Raw genomic sequence first — 12,500 nt, forward strand, 5'->3', positions numbered from 1 at the left:
GAATATTTCATCCTTGCTCAAATTAATGGGGAAATTGTTGCTTTCTCGGTCCGAATAGCTTTAGCTGCTGCTGGCTATGATTGTAAACAATGTGAGGATGTGAGGAGCCCTACAACCCGTGACTTCACGCGCACATCGTCTGCTACTTCCGGTAAAGGCAAGGCTTTTTTATTAGCGACCAAACGTTGCGAACTTTATCGTCGATGTTCTCTACTAAATCCTTTCAGCAAAAATATGCCAATATCGCGAAATGATCAAGTATGACACATAGAATGGACCTGCTATCCCCGTAAATGTGTCTAATAACATCTGAATCGCTCTCACTGCCCTCGCCTTTCTAGTCCTTCACTCTCAATATCCTCATCCAGGAATCTTTCATCCTCGCTCAAATGAATGGGGAAATTGTCGCTTTCTCGGTCCGAATCGCTCTAGCTGCTGGTGTCCATGATTGTAAACAATGTGAGGATGTGAGGAGCCCTACAACCCGTGACGTCACGCGCACATCGTCTGCTACTTCCGGTACAGGCAAGGCTTTTTTATTAGCGACCAAAAGTTGCGAACTTTATCGTCGATGTTCTCTACTAAATCCTTTCAGCAAAAATATGCCAATATAGCGAAATTATCAAGTATGACACATAGAATGGACCTGCTATCCCCGTTTAGATAGATTAGATTAGATTAGATTAGATTAGATAGATTAGATAATACTTTATTTATTCCGTCAGGAGAGTTCCTTCAGGAAAATTAAAATTTTCAGCACAATCCCATTCAAGTTTAGACAAACATTACAGGGAGACAGAACAGGATCGCTGACGGGTCTGCCGGCTTCCAGCGCCCCTTACAAAAAAAGATGAGATAAAGGTAAACAAAGGGGGGGAGGGGCAAGGCAAGGCAAGGCTTTTTTATTAGCGACCAAAAGTTGCGAACTTTATCGTCGATGTTCTCTACCAAATCCTTTCAGCAAAAATATGCCAATATAGCGAAACGATCAAGTATGACACATAGAATGGACCTGGGGAACATTATCACCAGACCTATGTAAGCGTCAATATACACCTTTATGTTGCAGAAAAAAGACCATATATATTTTTTAACCGATTTCCAAACTCTAAATGGGTGAATTTTGGCAAATTAAACTCCTTTCTGTTTATCGGTCTTTTTGCGATGACGTCAGAACATGACGTTTTGATTGATTGATTGATACTTTTATTAATAGATTGCACAGTTCAGTACATATTCCGTACAATTGACCACTAAATGGTAACACCCGAATACATTTTTCAACTTGTTTAAGTCGGGGTCCACGTTAATCAATTCATTAATCAGTCACCGAGGTAACACACCCGCCATTTTCATTTTCAACACATTGCAAACACCGGGTGTCAGCTCTGTTATTTTCCACAATTTTTTGGAACCTTGGAGACATCACGCCTCGTCGGTGTGTTGTCGGAGGGTGTAACAACACTAACAGGGAGGGATTCAAGTTGCACCACTGGCCCGAAGATGCGAAAGTGTCTGCCGCCAGACCTCCATTGAATGTACCAAAATGTCTCCACATTTTACCGGCGATGACAGACATGGCACAGAGATGTATGGATAACCTGCAGATGCATTTGCAACGATTAAGTCAACGAAATCACAAAGGTGAGTTTTGTTGATGTTGACTTATGTGCCAATCAGACATATTTGGTCGTGGCGTGACCGCCAGCTAATCGATGCTAACATGCTACGCTAATCGACGCTAACATGCTATTTACCGGCGGTGCTAAAGCAGGCATGGCACAGAGATGTATGGATAACCTGCAGATGCATTTGCAACGATAGTCAACGAAATCACAATGGTGAGTTTTGTTGATGTTGACTGTCTTCTAATCGATGCTAACATGCTACGCTAATCGATGCTAGCATGCTATTTACTGGCGGTGCTAAAGCAGACATGGCACAGAGATGTATGGATAACCTGCAGATGCATTTGCAACTATATTACGTTTCCTTCCACCCACATTTAATGCGAAACAAACACTTACCAATTGACGGATTTAAGTTGCTCCAGTGTCACAAGATGCCAAAGTCCTGATCGTTTGGTCCGCACATTTTACCGGCGATGCTAACGCAGCTATTCGGCCATGCTATGGCTATGAATAGCGTCAATAGCTATTCGCTCAATAGTTTAAGTTTCTTCTTCAATACTTTCATACTCCAACCATCCGTTTCAATACATGCGTAATCTGTTGAATCGCTTAAGCCGCTGAAATCCGAGTGTGAATCCGAGCTAATGTCGCTATATCTTGCTGTGGTATTCGCCATTGTTTGTTTGTATTGGCAGCACTGTGTGACGTCACAGGGAAATGAACAGTGTCTTGGCAGAGAGCCGAAAAAAAGGCACTTTAAGGCTTTTTTTAGGGATATTCCGGGACGGGTAAAATTTTGAAAAAAAATACAACAAGCCACTGGGAACTGATTTTTATTGTTTTTAACCTTTTTGGAACTGTGATAATCAATCAATCAATCAATCCATGTTTACTTATATAGCCCTAAATCACTAGTGTCTCAAAGGGCTGCACAAACCACTACGACATCCTCGGTAGGCCCACATAGGGGCAAGGAAAACTCACACCCAGTGGGACGTCGGTGACAATGATGACTATGAGAACATGATACTGTGATACTGATGATACTGATGACTATGAGAACATGATACTGTGAAAGATCAATCCATAATGGATCCAACACAGTCGCGAGAGTCCAGTCCAAAGCGGATCCAACACAGCAGCGAGAGTCCTGTTCACAGCGGAGCCAGTAGGAAACCATCCCAAGCGGAGGCGGATCAGCAGCGCAGAGATGTCCCCAGCCGATACACAGGCGAGCAGTACATGGCCACCGGATCGGACCGGACTCCCTCCACAAAGGAGAGTGGGACATAGAAGAAAAAGAAGAGAAACGGCAGATCAACTGGTCTAAAAAGGGAGTCTATTTAAAGGCTAGAGTATACAAATGAGTTTTAAGGTGAGACTTAAATGCTTCTACTGAGGTGGCATCTCGAACTGTTACCGGGAGGGCATTCCAGAGTACTGGAGCCCGAACGGAAAACGCTCTATTGCCCGCAGACCTTTTTTGGGCTCTAGGAATCACTAATAAGCCGGAGTCCTTTGAACGCAGATTTCTTGCCGGGACATATGGTACAATACAATCGGCAAGATAGGCTGGAGCTAGACCGTGTAGTATTTTATACGTAAGTAGTAAAACCTTAAAGTCACATCTTAAGTGCACAGGAAGCCAGTGCAGGTGAGCCAGTACAGGTGTAATGTGATCAAACTTTCTTGTTCTTGTCAAAAGTCTAGCAGCCGCATTTTGTACCAACTGTAATCTTTTAATGCTAGACATGGGGAGACTGATGTTCCCCTTTAAATAAGAACATCTCATTTCAGTAGGCCTTTAAAGTCATGGTCCATGTTAATCAATTCATGGAAGGGAAGTGTTTCAGTTGACATCATGAAGGGTAGAAGTAGATGGACTAAGAGGCTCTCTCACAGCAACCATGAGCCTGGCTTCTGTGGTTGAGAATGCGTGGACTTCTGTGTTTTGTTTGTAAAAAAAAAAGAAAAAAGGCAAGCCCTTATTTGGGTGGAGCTGTTCTTTTTCTCTTCACTGGAATGGCTCCTCAGCTTCTATTAATAAGTCCGGGCCAGCCTTGGTTGGTAGCTTTTCAGGGTCAAGAACCCGAATGCCACACTGCACTACTGTTCAAGCTGCTGTTTACTTAACTATGTGTTTACAGTTATCCAATTCCATGAGACTATTACTCGCTTAGGTAAACAAGCACATCTAAGACAGACCTCGAGTTCATATTATGTCGCTCGCATGAACAGCCAAGGAACGCGATCACAACACAGCCAAGTTCAGTCCCATATACTCAATTACTTGTGGAATTCATGGCATTTGGATGTTTTACTCCTCAGCAAGATAATGGAACATGTTCTTTTTTTTTTTTTTTGTATACGTGTTGGAGCATTCTTTCCATCTACTCTTGCACTGCTGACCTGCAGAATTAGGAATGCTGTGGGAAAACTACCAGGCTAGTGCCAGCTAAACAGTATCAACGGCCAATACCACGCTCGGTTTTTTAGTCTTAGAATGTTCGCAGCAAAATGTAAACATGTTGGCTTTTGATTAGAATATCCAGTGCACAAATAAAGAGGAAATACAGGTGTACCGTGGACGTCCACTTTGGTCAAAATTTGAATAATTTCAGAGAAAATAATAGCAGTGGAAATGTTTAGTTCCAGGGTCAAACTATCACTATTATAAAACAGTGGTTTAGTAACATTTTAACAGTTTACATGTCACGGTTAGAGTGTCCGCCCTGAGATCAATAGGTCGTGAGTTCAGACCCCGGCCGAGTCATACCAAAGACTATAAAAATGGGACTCGTTATCAATCAATCAATCAATGTTTATTTATATAGCCCCAAATCACAAATGTCTCAAAGGACTGCACAAATCATTACGACTACAACATCCTCGGAAGAACCCACAAAAGGGCAAGGAAAACTCACACCCAGTGGGCAGGGAGAATTCACATTCAGTGGGACGCCAGCGACAATACTGACTATGAGAAACCTTGGAGAGGACCTCAGATGTGGGCAACCCCCCCCCTCTAGGGGACCGAAAGCAATGGATGTCGAGCGGGTCTAACATGATACTGTGAAAGTTCAATCCATAGTGGCTCCAAGACAGCAGTGAGAGTCCCGTCCACAGGAAACCATCTCAAGCGGATCAGCAGCGTAGAGATGTCCCCAACCGATACAGGCGAGCGGTCCATCCTGGGTCCCGACGAGCGGTCCATCCTGGGTCTCGACTCTGGACAGTCAGTACTTCATCCATGGTCATCGGACCGGACCCCCTCCACAAGGGAGGGGGGGACATAGGAGAAAGAAAAGAAGCGGCAGATCAACTGGTCTAAAAAGGAGGTCTATTTAAAGGCTAGAGTATACAGATGAGTTTTAAGGTGAGACTTAAATGCTTCTACTGAGGTAGCATCTCGAACTGTTACCGGGAGGGCATTCCAGAGTACTGGAGCCCGAACGGAAAACGCTCTATAGCCCGCAGACTTTTTTTGAGCTCTAGGAATCACTAATAAGCCGGAGTCTTTTGAAGGCAGATTTCTTGCCGGGACATACGGTACAATACAATCGGCAAGATAGGCTGGAGCTAGACCGTGTAGTATTTTATACGTAAGTAGTAAAACCTTAAAGTCACATCTTAAGTGCACAGGAAGCCAGTGCAGGTGAGCCAGTACAGGTGTAATGTGATCAAACTTTCTTGTTCTTGTCAAAAGTCTAGCAGCCGCATTTTGTACCAACTGTTACCTCCTTGCTTGGCAATCGCATCAAGGGTTGGAATTGGGGGTTAAATCTAGGGGTGTAACGGTACACAAAAAATTCTGTTCGGTACGTACCTCGGTTTAGACTTCACGGTTCGGTTCATCTTCGGTACAGTAAGAAAACAACAAAATATAAATTTTTTGGTTATATATTTACCAAATTTGTAAACTATGGCTTTATCCTTTTAACATTGGGAACACTATAATAATTCTGCCCACGTTAATCAACATTAAACTGCCTCAAAGTGTTGCTCAGATGAAAGAAAATGACAAAACTTTTCTTCTACATATAAAAAGTGCAACATTAAACAATTTCAAGTCAACTCATCATGCTTAATGTATCACAGCATTTGGGAAGCCTGTAGTTGATTTTTAATGTAAATGTTATGTTTTTATCAACATGTGATAGCAGGGACCCTGCCATTCAAAGCTTTTCTGTCCATAAAACACACACACAGACACACACACACACACACACACACACACACACACACACACACACATACATACCGCAAAATAAGCTAACGTTACGCTAAAAGCTAATTAGCCTTCACCTCAAGCCAGAACTGCGAGCGAGCTGAGCTGCAGTTTAAGTTTTTTAGAACGTCAACACGCTCATAGTGATGTTAGTGGTAGTGAAGTGAATTATATTTATATAGCGCTTTTCTCTAGTGACTCAAAGCGCTTTACATAGTGAAACCCAATATCTAAGTTACATTTAAACCAGTGTGGGTGGCACTGGGAGCAGGTGGGTAAAGTGTCTTGCCCAAGGACACAACGGCAGTGACTAGGATGGCGGAAGCGGGAATCGAACTTGCAACCCTCAAGTTGCTGGCACAGCCACCCTACCAACCGAGCTATACCGCCCCTAGTAGTTGACTAGGGGGTGTTTATTATCATTTGGGGAGAGTACGCTGCCTTTTGTTAACCTGCTAAACAACTATCTGCTCGACGCTGAAGCATTTACTACATGCGCTCTGAATACGCAAGGCTGATTGGTTGTTACCGTTCTGAATACGCACTGCTGATTGGCTGTTACTGCTATATGTGTAACCAATCAGATGGTTGTGTGGGTGGGACAATGCTGGGTGCTGAAACAGAGGCAGCGGAAGCAAAGCAGCTTGTTAAGACTTTAGCTTAAAAACTTGTTCCGTACACCCCCGTACCGAAACGGTTCAATACAAATACATGTACCGTTACACCCCTAGTTAAATCACCAAAAGTGATTCCCGGGTGCGGCCACCGCTGCTGCTCACTGCTCCCCTTGCCTCCCAGGGGGTCATGGTGATGGGTCAAATGCAGAGGATAATCTTGCCACACCTAGTGTGTGTGTGTGTGTGTGACTATCATTGGTAATTTAACTTTAACTTTTTAGTGGAGTAACCGCTATACAATACCACTACTCATCCTTTAATGATGCAGTATGGAAGCATAGAATTTAGGGTGGTGGAGAAACGTGAGTCATGTTCACACTTTTACAAGTTCCTCGGAGTCTTGTTCACGAGTGAGGGAAGAGTGGATCGTGAGGTCGACAGGCGGATCGGTGCGCCGTCTTCTGTAATATGGACGCTGTATCGATCCGTTGTGGTGAAAAGAAGCTAAGCCAGAAGGCAAAGCTCTTAATTTACCGGTCGATCTACGTTCCCATCCTCACCTATGGTCATGAGCTTTGGGTTATAACGGTAATACGATAGACCTAGTGCTTGTCAGGGGTATCACCGTCTCCAAAGTTACGATACTCCCGTATACTAAAGTATTGTCCGATCATTACCTCATAAAATTCGAGGTTCAGACGCATGTTCGTCAAACTAATAATAATAATAACTGCTATAGCAGCCGCAACATTGATACGGCCACAACGACAACTCTTGCTGACCTACTGCCCTCGGTAATGGCACCATTCCCAAAGTATGTGGGCTCTATTGATAACCTCACTAACAACTTTAACGACACCCTGCGCGAAACCATTGATAACATAGCACCGCTAAAGTTAAAAAAGGCTCCAAAAAAGCGCACCCCGTGGTTTACAGAAGAAACTAGAGCTCAGAAATTATTATGTAGAAAGCTGGAACGCAAATGGCGCACGACTAAACTTGAGGTTAGAGGAATTGTTACAACGTGTAAATGGAATAAAACAGACAATGTGCTTACTTGACCCTCTTCCTGGGAAACTGATCAAGGAGCTCTTTGTATTATTAGGTCCATCAGTGCTAAATATTATAAACTTATCACGGGACTCTCGCTGCTGTGTTGGATCCGCTTTGGACTGGACTCTCACGACTGTGTTGGATCCATTGTGGATTGAACTTTCACAGTATCATGTTAGACCCGCTCGACATCCATTGCTTTCCTCCTCTCTAAGGTTCTCATAGTTATCATTGTCACCGACGTCCCACTGGGTGTGAGTTTTCCTTGCCCTTATGTGGGCCTACCGAGGATGTCGTGGTGGTTTGTGCAGCCCTTTGAGACACTAGTGATTTAGGGCTATATAAGTAAACATTGATTGATTGATGGTTATGACTGAAAGGACAAGATCACGGGTACAAACGGCCGAAGTGAGCTTCATCCGTGGGTCTCCCTTAGAGATGGGGTGAGAAGCTCTGTCATCTGGGAGGAGCTCAAAGTAAAGCCGCTGCTCCTCCACATCGAGAGGTTCTGTCATCTTGTCAGAATTCCACCCGAACGCCTCCCCCGGGAGGTGTTTCGTGCTCATCCGACCGGTAGTAGGCCACGGGGAAGACCCAGGACACATTGGGACTGGGAACGCCTTGGGATCACCCGGGAGGATCTGGGCCAAGTGGCTGGGGAGAGGGAAGTCAGGGCTTCCCTGCCTAGGCTGCTGCCCCCGCGACCCAACCTCGGATAAGCGGAAGAAGATGGATGGATGGATACTAAATAATTGTAGATGTTTGCATCTGGGGGTTGATTCACATCAAGACCAAACGGCAAACTTTTTGGGCTTAAGTCAGTTTGCGATTGAGGTTGGTGTATTGTCTCCAAAGCCCTATAATACTGAGCAACCAGGACAGAGTACCGTTGTTGTTGCTATGGTAAATGGTAAATGGGTTGTACTTGTATAGCGCTTTTCTACCTTCAAGGTACTCAAAGCGCTCTGACACTATTTCCACATTCACCCATTCACACACACATTCACACTGCCATGCGAGGCCCTAACCACGACCCATCAGGAGCAAGGGTGAAGGGTCTTGCTCAAGGACACCACGGTCGGGACTAGAATGGCCAAAGCCGGTGATCTAGCCAGGAACCCTCAGGTCCCTATTGTGTATTGTAGCTCTGCGTAATAAATCATCCTCAAATCAATTTGGCCTACGGTAAAGATTTAGATTCTATTGCCTTAGGGTAATAATGTATGTTGATGACATTCTCTACCTGTGTCTCGCAAAATTGAGAGTGACAGGCTGCAGCAAACACGTCGTCAATGCAATTTAGCGTCATCCTGAGCGATTGCTGGTGAGTGGGGCTAAAGTCTGTCCATCCACAGTGCGAAGTTACGTCTAAGTTACTAATCCTCGCCTCCATGGATGCAAATAAACTACATTTCTTTCAAGTATTCTCACTGCAGGTAGTAAATAGATAGTAGATAGCTAAACATGTGACTCACCAAGCATGAGTGGTAGGTAGGTAGGTGGGTCCGTGTTTTTATTTTTTTTATTATTTTTTTATTATTATTATTTTTATCAATCCAACAAAACAATACAGAGCCATACCATAACAATGCAATCCAATTCCAAAACCAAACCTGACCCAGCAACACTCAGAACTGCAATAAACAAAGCAATTGAGAGGAGACACAAACACGACACAGAACAAACTAAAAGTAGTGAAACAAAAATGAATATTATCAACAACAGTAACAATATTAGTATAATTTCAGCATAGCAGTGATTATAATGAAACATTTATAAAAAAAAATAAAATAAATAACAATAGTGTCACAGTGGCTTACACTTGCATCGCATCTCATAAACTTGAAAAAACACTGTGTCCAATGTTTTCACAAAGATAAAACAATATTTTTGGTTCGTTTGATAAGTTAAAACAAATTTACATTATTGCAATCAGTTGATAAAACATTGTCCTTTACAATTATAAAAGCTTTTTTCAAAAAAATCTACTACTCTGCCAGCATGTCAGCAGACTGGGGTACATCCTGCTGAAATCCTATGTATTGAATGAATACAGAATCGTTTTGAATCCGGAAAAATATAGTTTTTGAATCGAGAATCGCGTTGAATCGAAAAAAATCGATTTATAATCGAATCGCGACCCCAAGAATCGATATTGTATCGAATTGTGGGACACCCAAAGATTCGTAGCCCTAGCAGGTAGGTAGGTGGGTAGGTAGGTCTTTATTGTCGTTGCACAAGTACAACAAAACTTTGTTTTCAGCAAAAAGCCCGTTAGAGATTTGACAAACAAACAGTGTACAGGGTTACGGAACAGGAATGCTGACCGTAAAAGATGGGGGAAAAGGTATACGCTGGGGTAGGATGGGTAAAAAAAAGTACAATCTAGACTGGGCTCCTAAGGGGGCCCAATCTGGAGTGGGAAAAAAAAACTCCATAGCAAAGCACATGTATAAAAAAATAATAACTTAGATTTATATTGCGCTTTTCTAAACACTCAAAGCGCACACAGAGAAGTAGGACTCAACATTCATTCACACCTGGTGGTGGTAAGCTACATCAGTAGCCACAGCTGCCCTGGGGTAGACCGACGTTATAGGGACGGCGTGGCGCAGTGGAAGAGTGGCCGTGCGCAACCCGAGGGTCCCTGGTTCAATCCCCACCTAGTAGCAACCTCGTCACGTCCGTTGTGTCCTGAGCAAGACACTTCACCATTGCTCCTGATGGGTGCTGGTTAACGCCTTGCATGGCAGCTCCCTCCATCAGTGTGTGGGTGAATGGGTGAATGTGGAAGTAGTGTCATAGCGCTTTGAGTACCTTGAGGATAGAAAAGCGCTATACAAGTACAACACATTAGGACGCCCATGCGTCCATCCGCCCCTAAGGCATGGGTGTCAAACTCTGGCCTGCCGTGTAATATAATTTGGCCCTCGAGGCAAAATCAATTTAGCATTAGAGCTGGCCCGCCGGTGTTATACAGCGTCGATGCCGCTGTAACACCGCATTCACCGATAATACTCATACTTGCCAACCCTCCTAATTTTCCCGGTAGACTCCCGAAGTTCAGTGCCCCTCCCAAAAATCTCCCGGGGCAACCATTCTCCCGAATTCTACCGATTTCCACCTGGACAACTATTTTGGGGGCGTGCATTTAAGGCACTGCCTTTAGCGTTCTCTAGAACCTGTCGTCACGTCCGCTTTTTCTCCATACTAACAGCGTGTCACATAATATTTGTGGCTTTTACACACACACACAAGTGAATGCAAGGCATACTTGGTCAACAGCCATACAGGTCACACTGAGGGTGGCCGTATAAACAACTTTAACACTGTTACAAATATGCACCACACTGTGAACCCACACCAAACAAGAAAGACAAACACATTTCGGGTGAACATCCGCACCGTAACACAACAGAACAAATACCCAGGGACCCTTGCAGCACTAATTCTTCAGGGAAACTTCCAGCAAACTGACCAATAATTAACGTTTTATTCATGCATTTTCTCTTTGCTACTTCAAGGCTTGAATGTTTGGTTAATTCATTATTGTTATTTTATTTTCAAATTTATTATTAGCCTGTGGAAAAAAATGTATGTTTACCTCAGAAGATTGCAAATAGAAAAAAAGGCATAACATTTTTATTTAAATTTTATTTGATTTGCCATTGATATTATATGTCCGTTGTGTCCTGAGCAAGACACTTCACCCTTGCTCCTGATGGGTGCTGGTTGGCGCCTTGCATGGCAGCTCCCTCCATCAGTGTGTGAATGTGTGAGTGAATGGGTAAATGTGGAAGTAGTGTCAAAGCGCTTTGAGTACCTTGAAGGTAGAAAAGCGCTATACAAGTACAACCCATTTATCATTTATCATTTATTTGAAACTGGATTTTGCATGTCACTAAAGTTATATATGCCTTGCTTGTTCAATATTTAATGCAAAACTTGTTTGGGTCCCTACTAAAAGGTTAATTTGTTCAACCTTGGCCCGTGGCTTTGTTCCGTTTAAAATTTTGGCCCACTCTGTATTTGAGTTTGACACCCCTGCCCTAAGGGATTTGCATCAAGGGCGTTGGACGGGGGTTGAGGTACGTGTGTGTGGCGTATATTTTTGTGGATGTGTGTGTGTGTAAGCCTGCCGCGTGTCACTGTTCAGCGGCCTTGGTGTCGTGCAGTCGCTAGTATAAAATCAGCAACAACAGGTATGTGTCGGGTATTTTGTTGTGTCTTTGCCGCACGGTCCTCCGGGAGAGTCTGGAAGCCAGGGAAACAATCCAAGTTAGAATCTTTTGTATGCGAGTGAAAAGAAAATTAGCTTTTCACTCTATATTGTCTATGACTGGTCCTCAACATTCATCCTGCAGGGCAGACAGTCCGATGAGTGCAGCAGGAGTGAAATAACGAAACAACAGAGTTAAGTGCATGGTACACTAAAACAGAAGTGTGGCTGAAGAAGTGACAAGCTAACAATAGCGAGTCGATTATTAGCAGTCCAGACCTAAGAGAGAGAATACTACAACTAAACTGAGCAGGGTTGCTACATAAAAGCTCACAAACTATGGTACCAGAAGTTTAAAATTGTCATATTTTGAGCTAAATGGTCATACATACCCTCAGGACTACCTGCTACAGTGAAACATTTATACAGACTGTGCATATTATAGTATAGTTTTTAATGCAGCCTAACTTAAATAAACTGGAAGCGCTGTTTAACAAGAGTACCGATTATATATCGCAATATGGATTTTAAAGTTCCATTTCCATTAGTGTGTTTGTCCTCCCATTTTTTTCTTTATCATCATTGTTATTATTGCACCGTATCATCACAAAAAAACCCCAAAAAAGCAATGTCACACAAATGCTGCACAATTTACAGAATTTGATGACTTAATAAGTGACTTTTCATTTTTTCTTCTTCTTTTATATCTTCCTTAGGTGTCTGCAGTGAGGATTCCAGGACATTTGCCATGT

General features: G+C 43.3%; 1 protein-coding gene across 3 annotated transcripts in view; it reads left to right on the forward strand.

The window, feature by feature from the left end:
- Positions 1-12,500, forward strand: part of LOC133537891 (protein TANC1-like) — a 389,287-nt gene that overhangs the window by 33,331 nt on the left and 343,456 nt on the right. For all 3 annotated transcript variants that reach the window (XM_061879022.1, XM_061879023.1, XM_061879025.1), the window contains exon 2: positions 12,465-12,500. This exon is cut by the window's right edge and continues 57 nt beyond it. In XM_061879022.1, the coding sequence (XP_061735006.1) occupies positions 12,497-12,500 (4 nt within the window). In that variant the 5' untranslated portion in view covers positions 12,465-12,496. The remainder of the gene's footprint in view (positions 1-12,464) is intronic.

This window comes from Nerophis ophidion, linkage group LG19, assembly GCF_033978795.1.
Source record: "Nerophis ophidion isolate RoL-2023_Sa linkage group LG19, RoL_Noph_v1.0, whole genome shotgun sequence".
Lineage (NCBI taxonomy): Eukaryota > Metazoa > Chordata > Actinopteri > Syngnathiformes > Syngnathidae > Nerophis > Nerophis ophidion.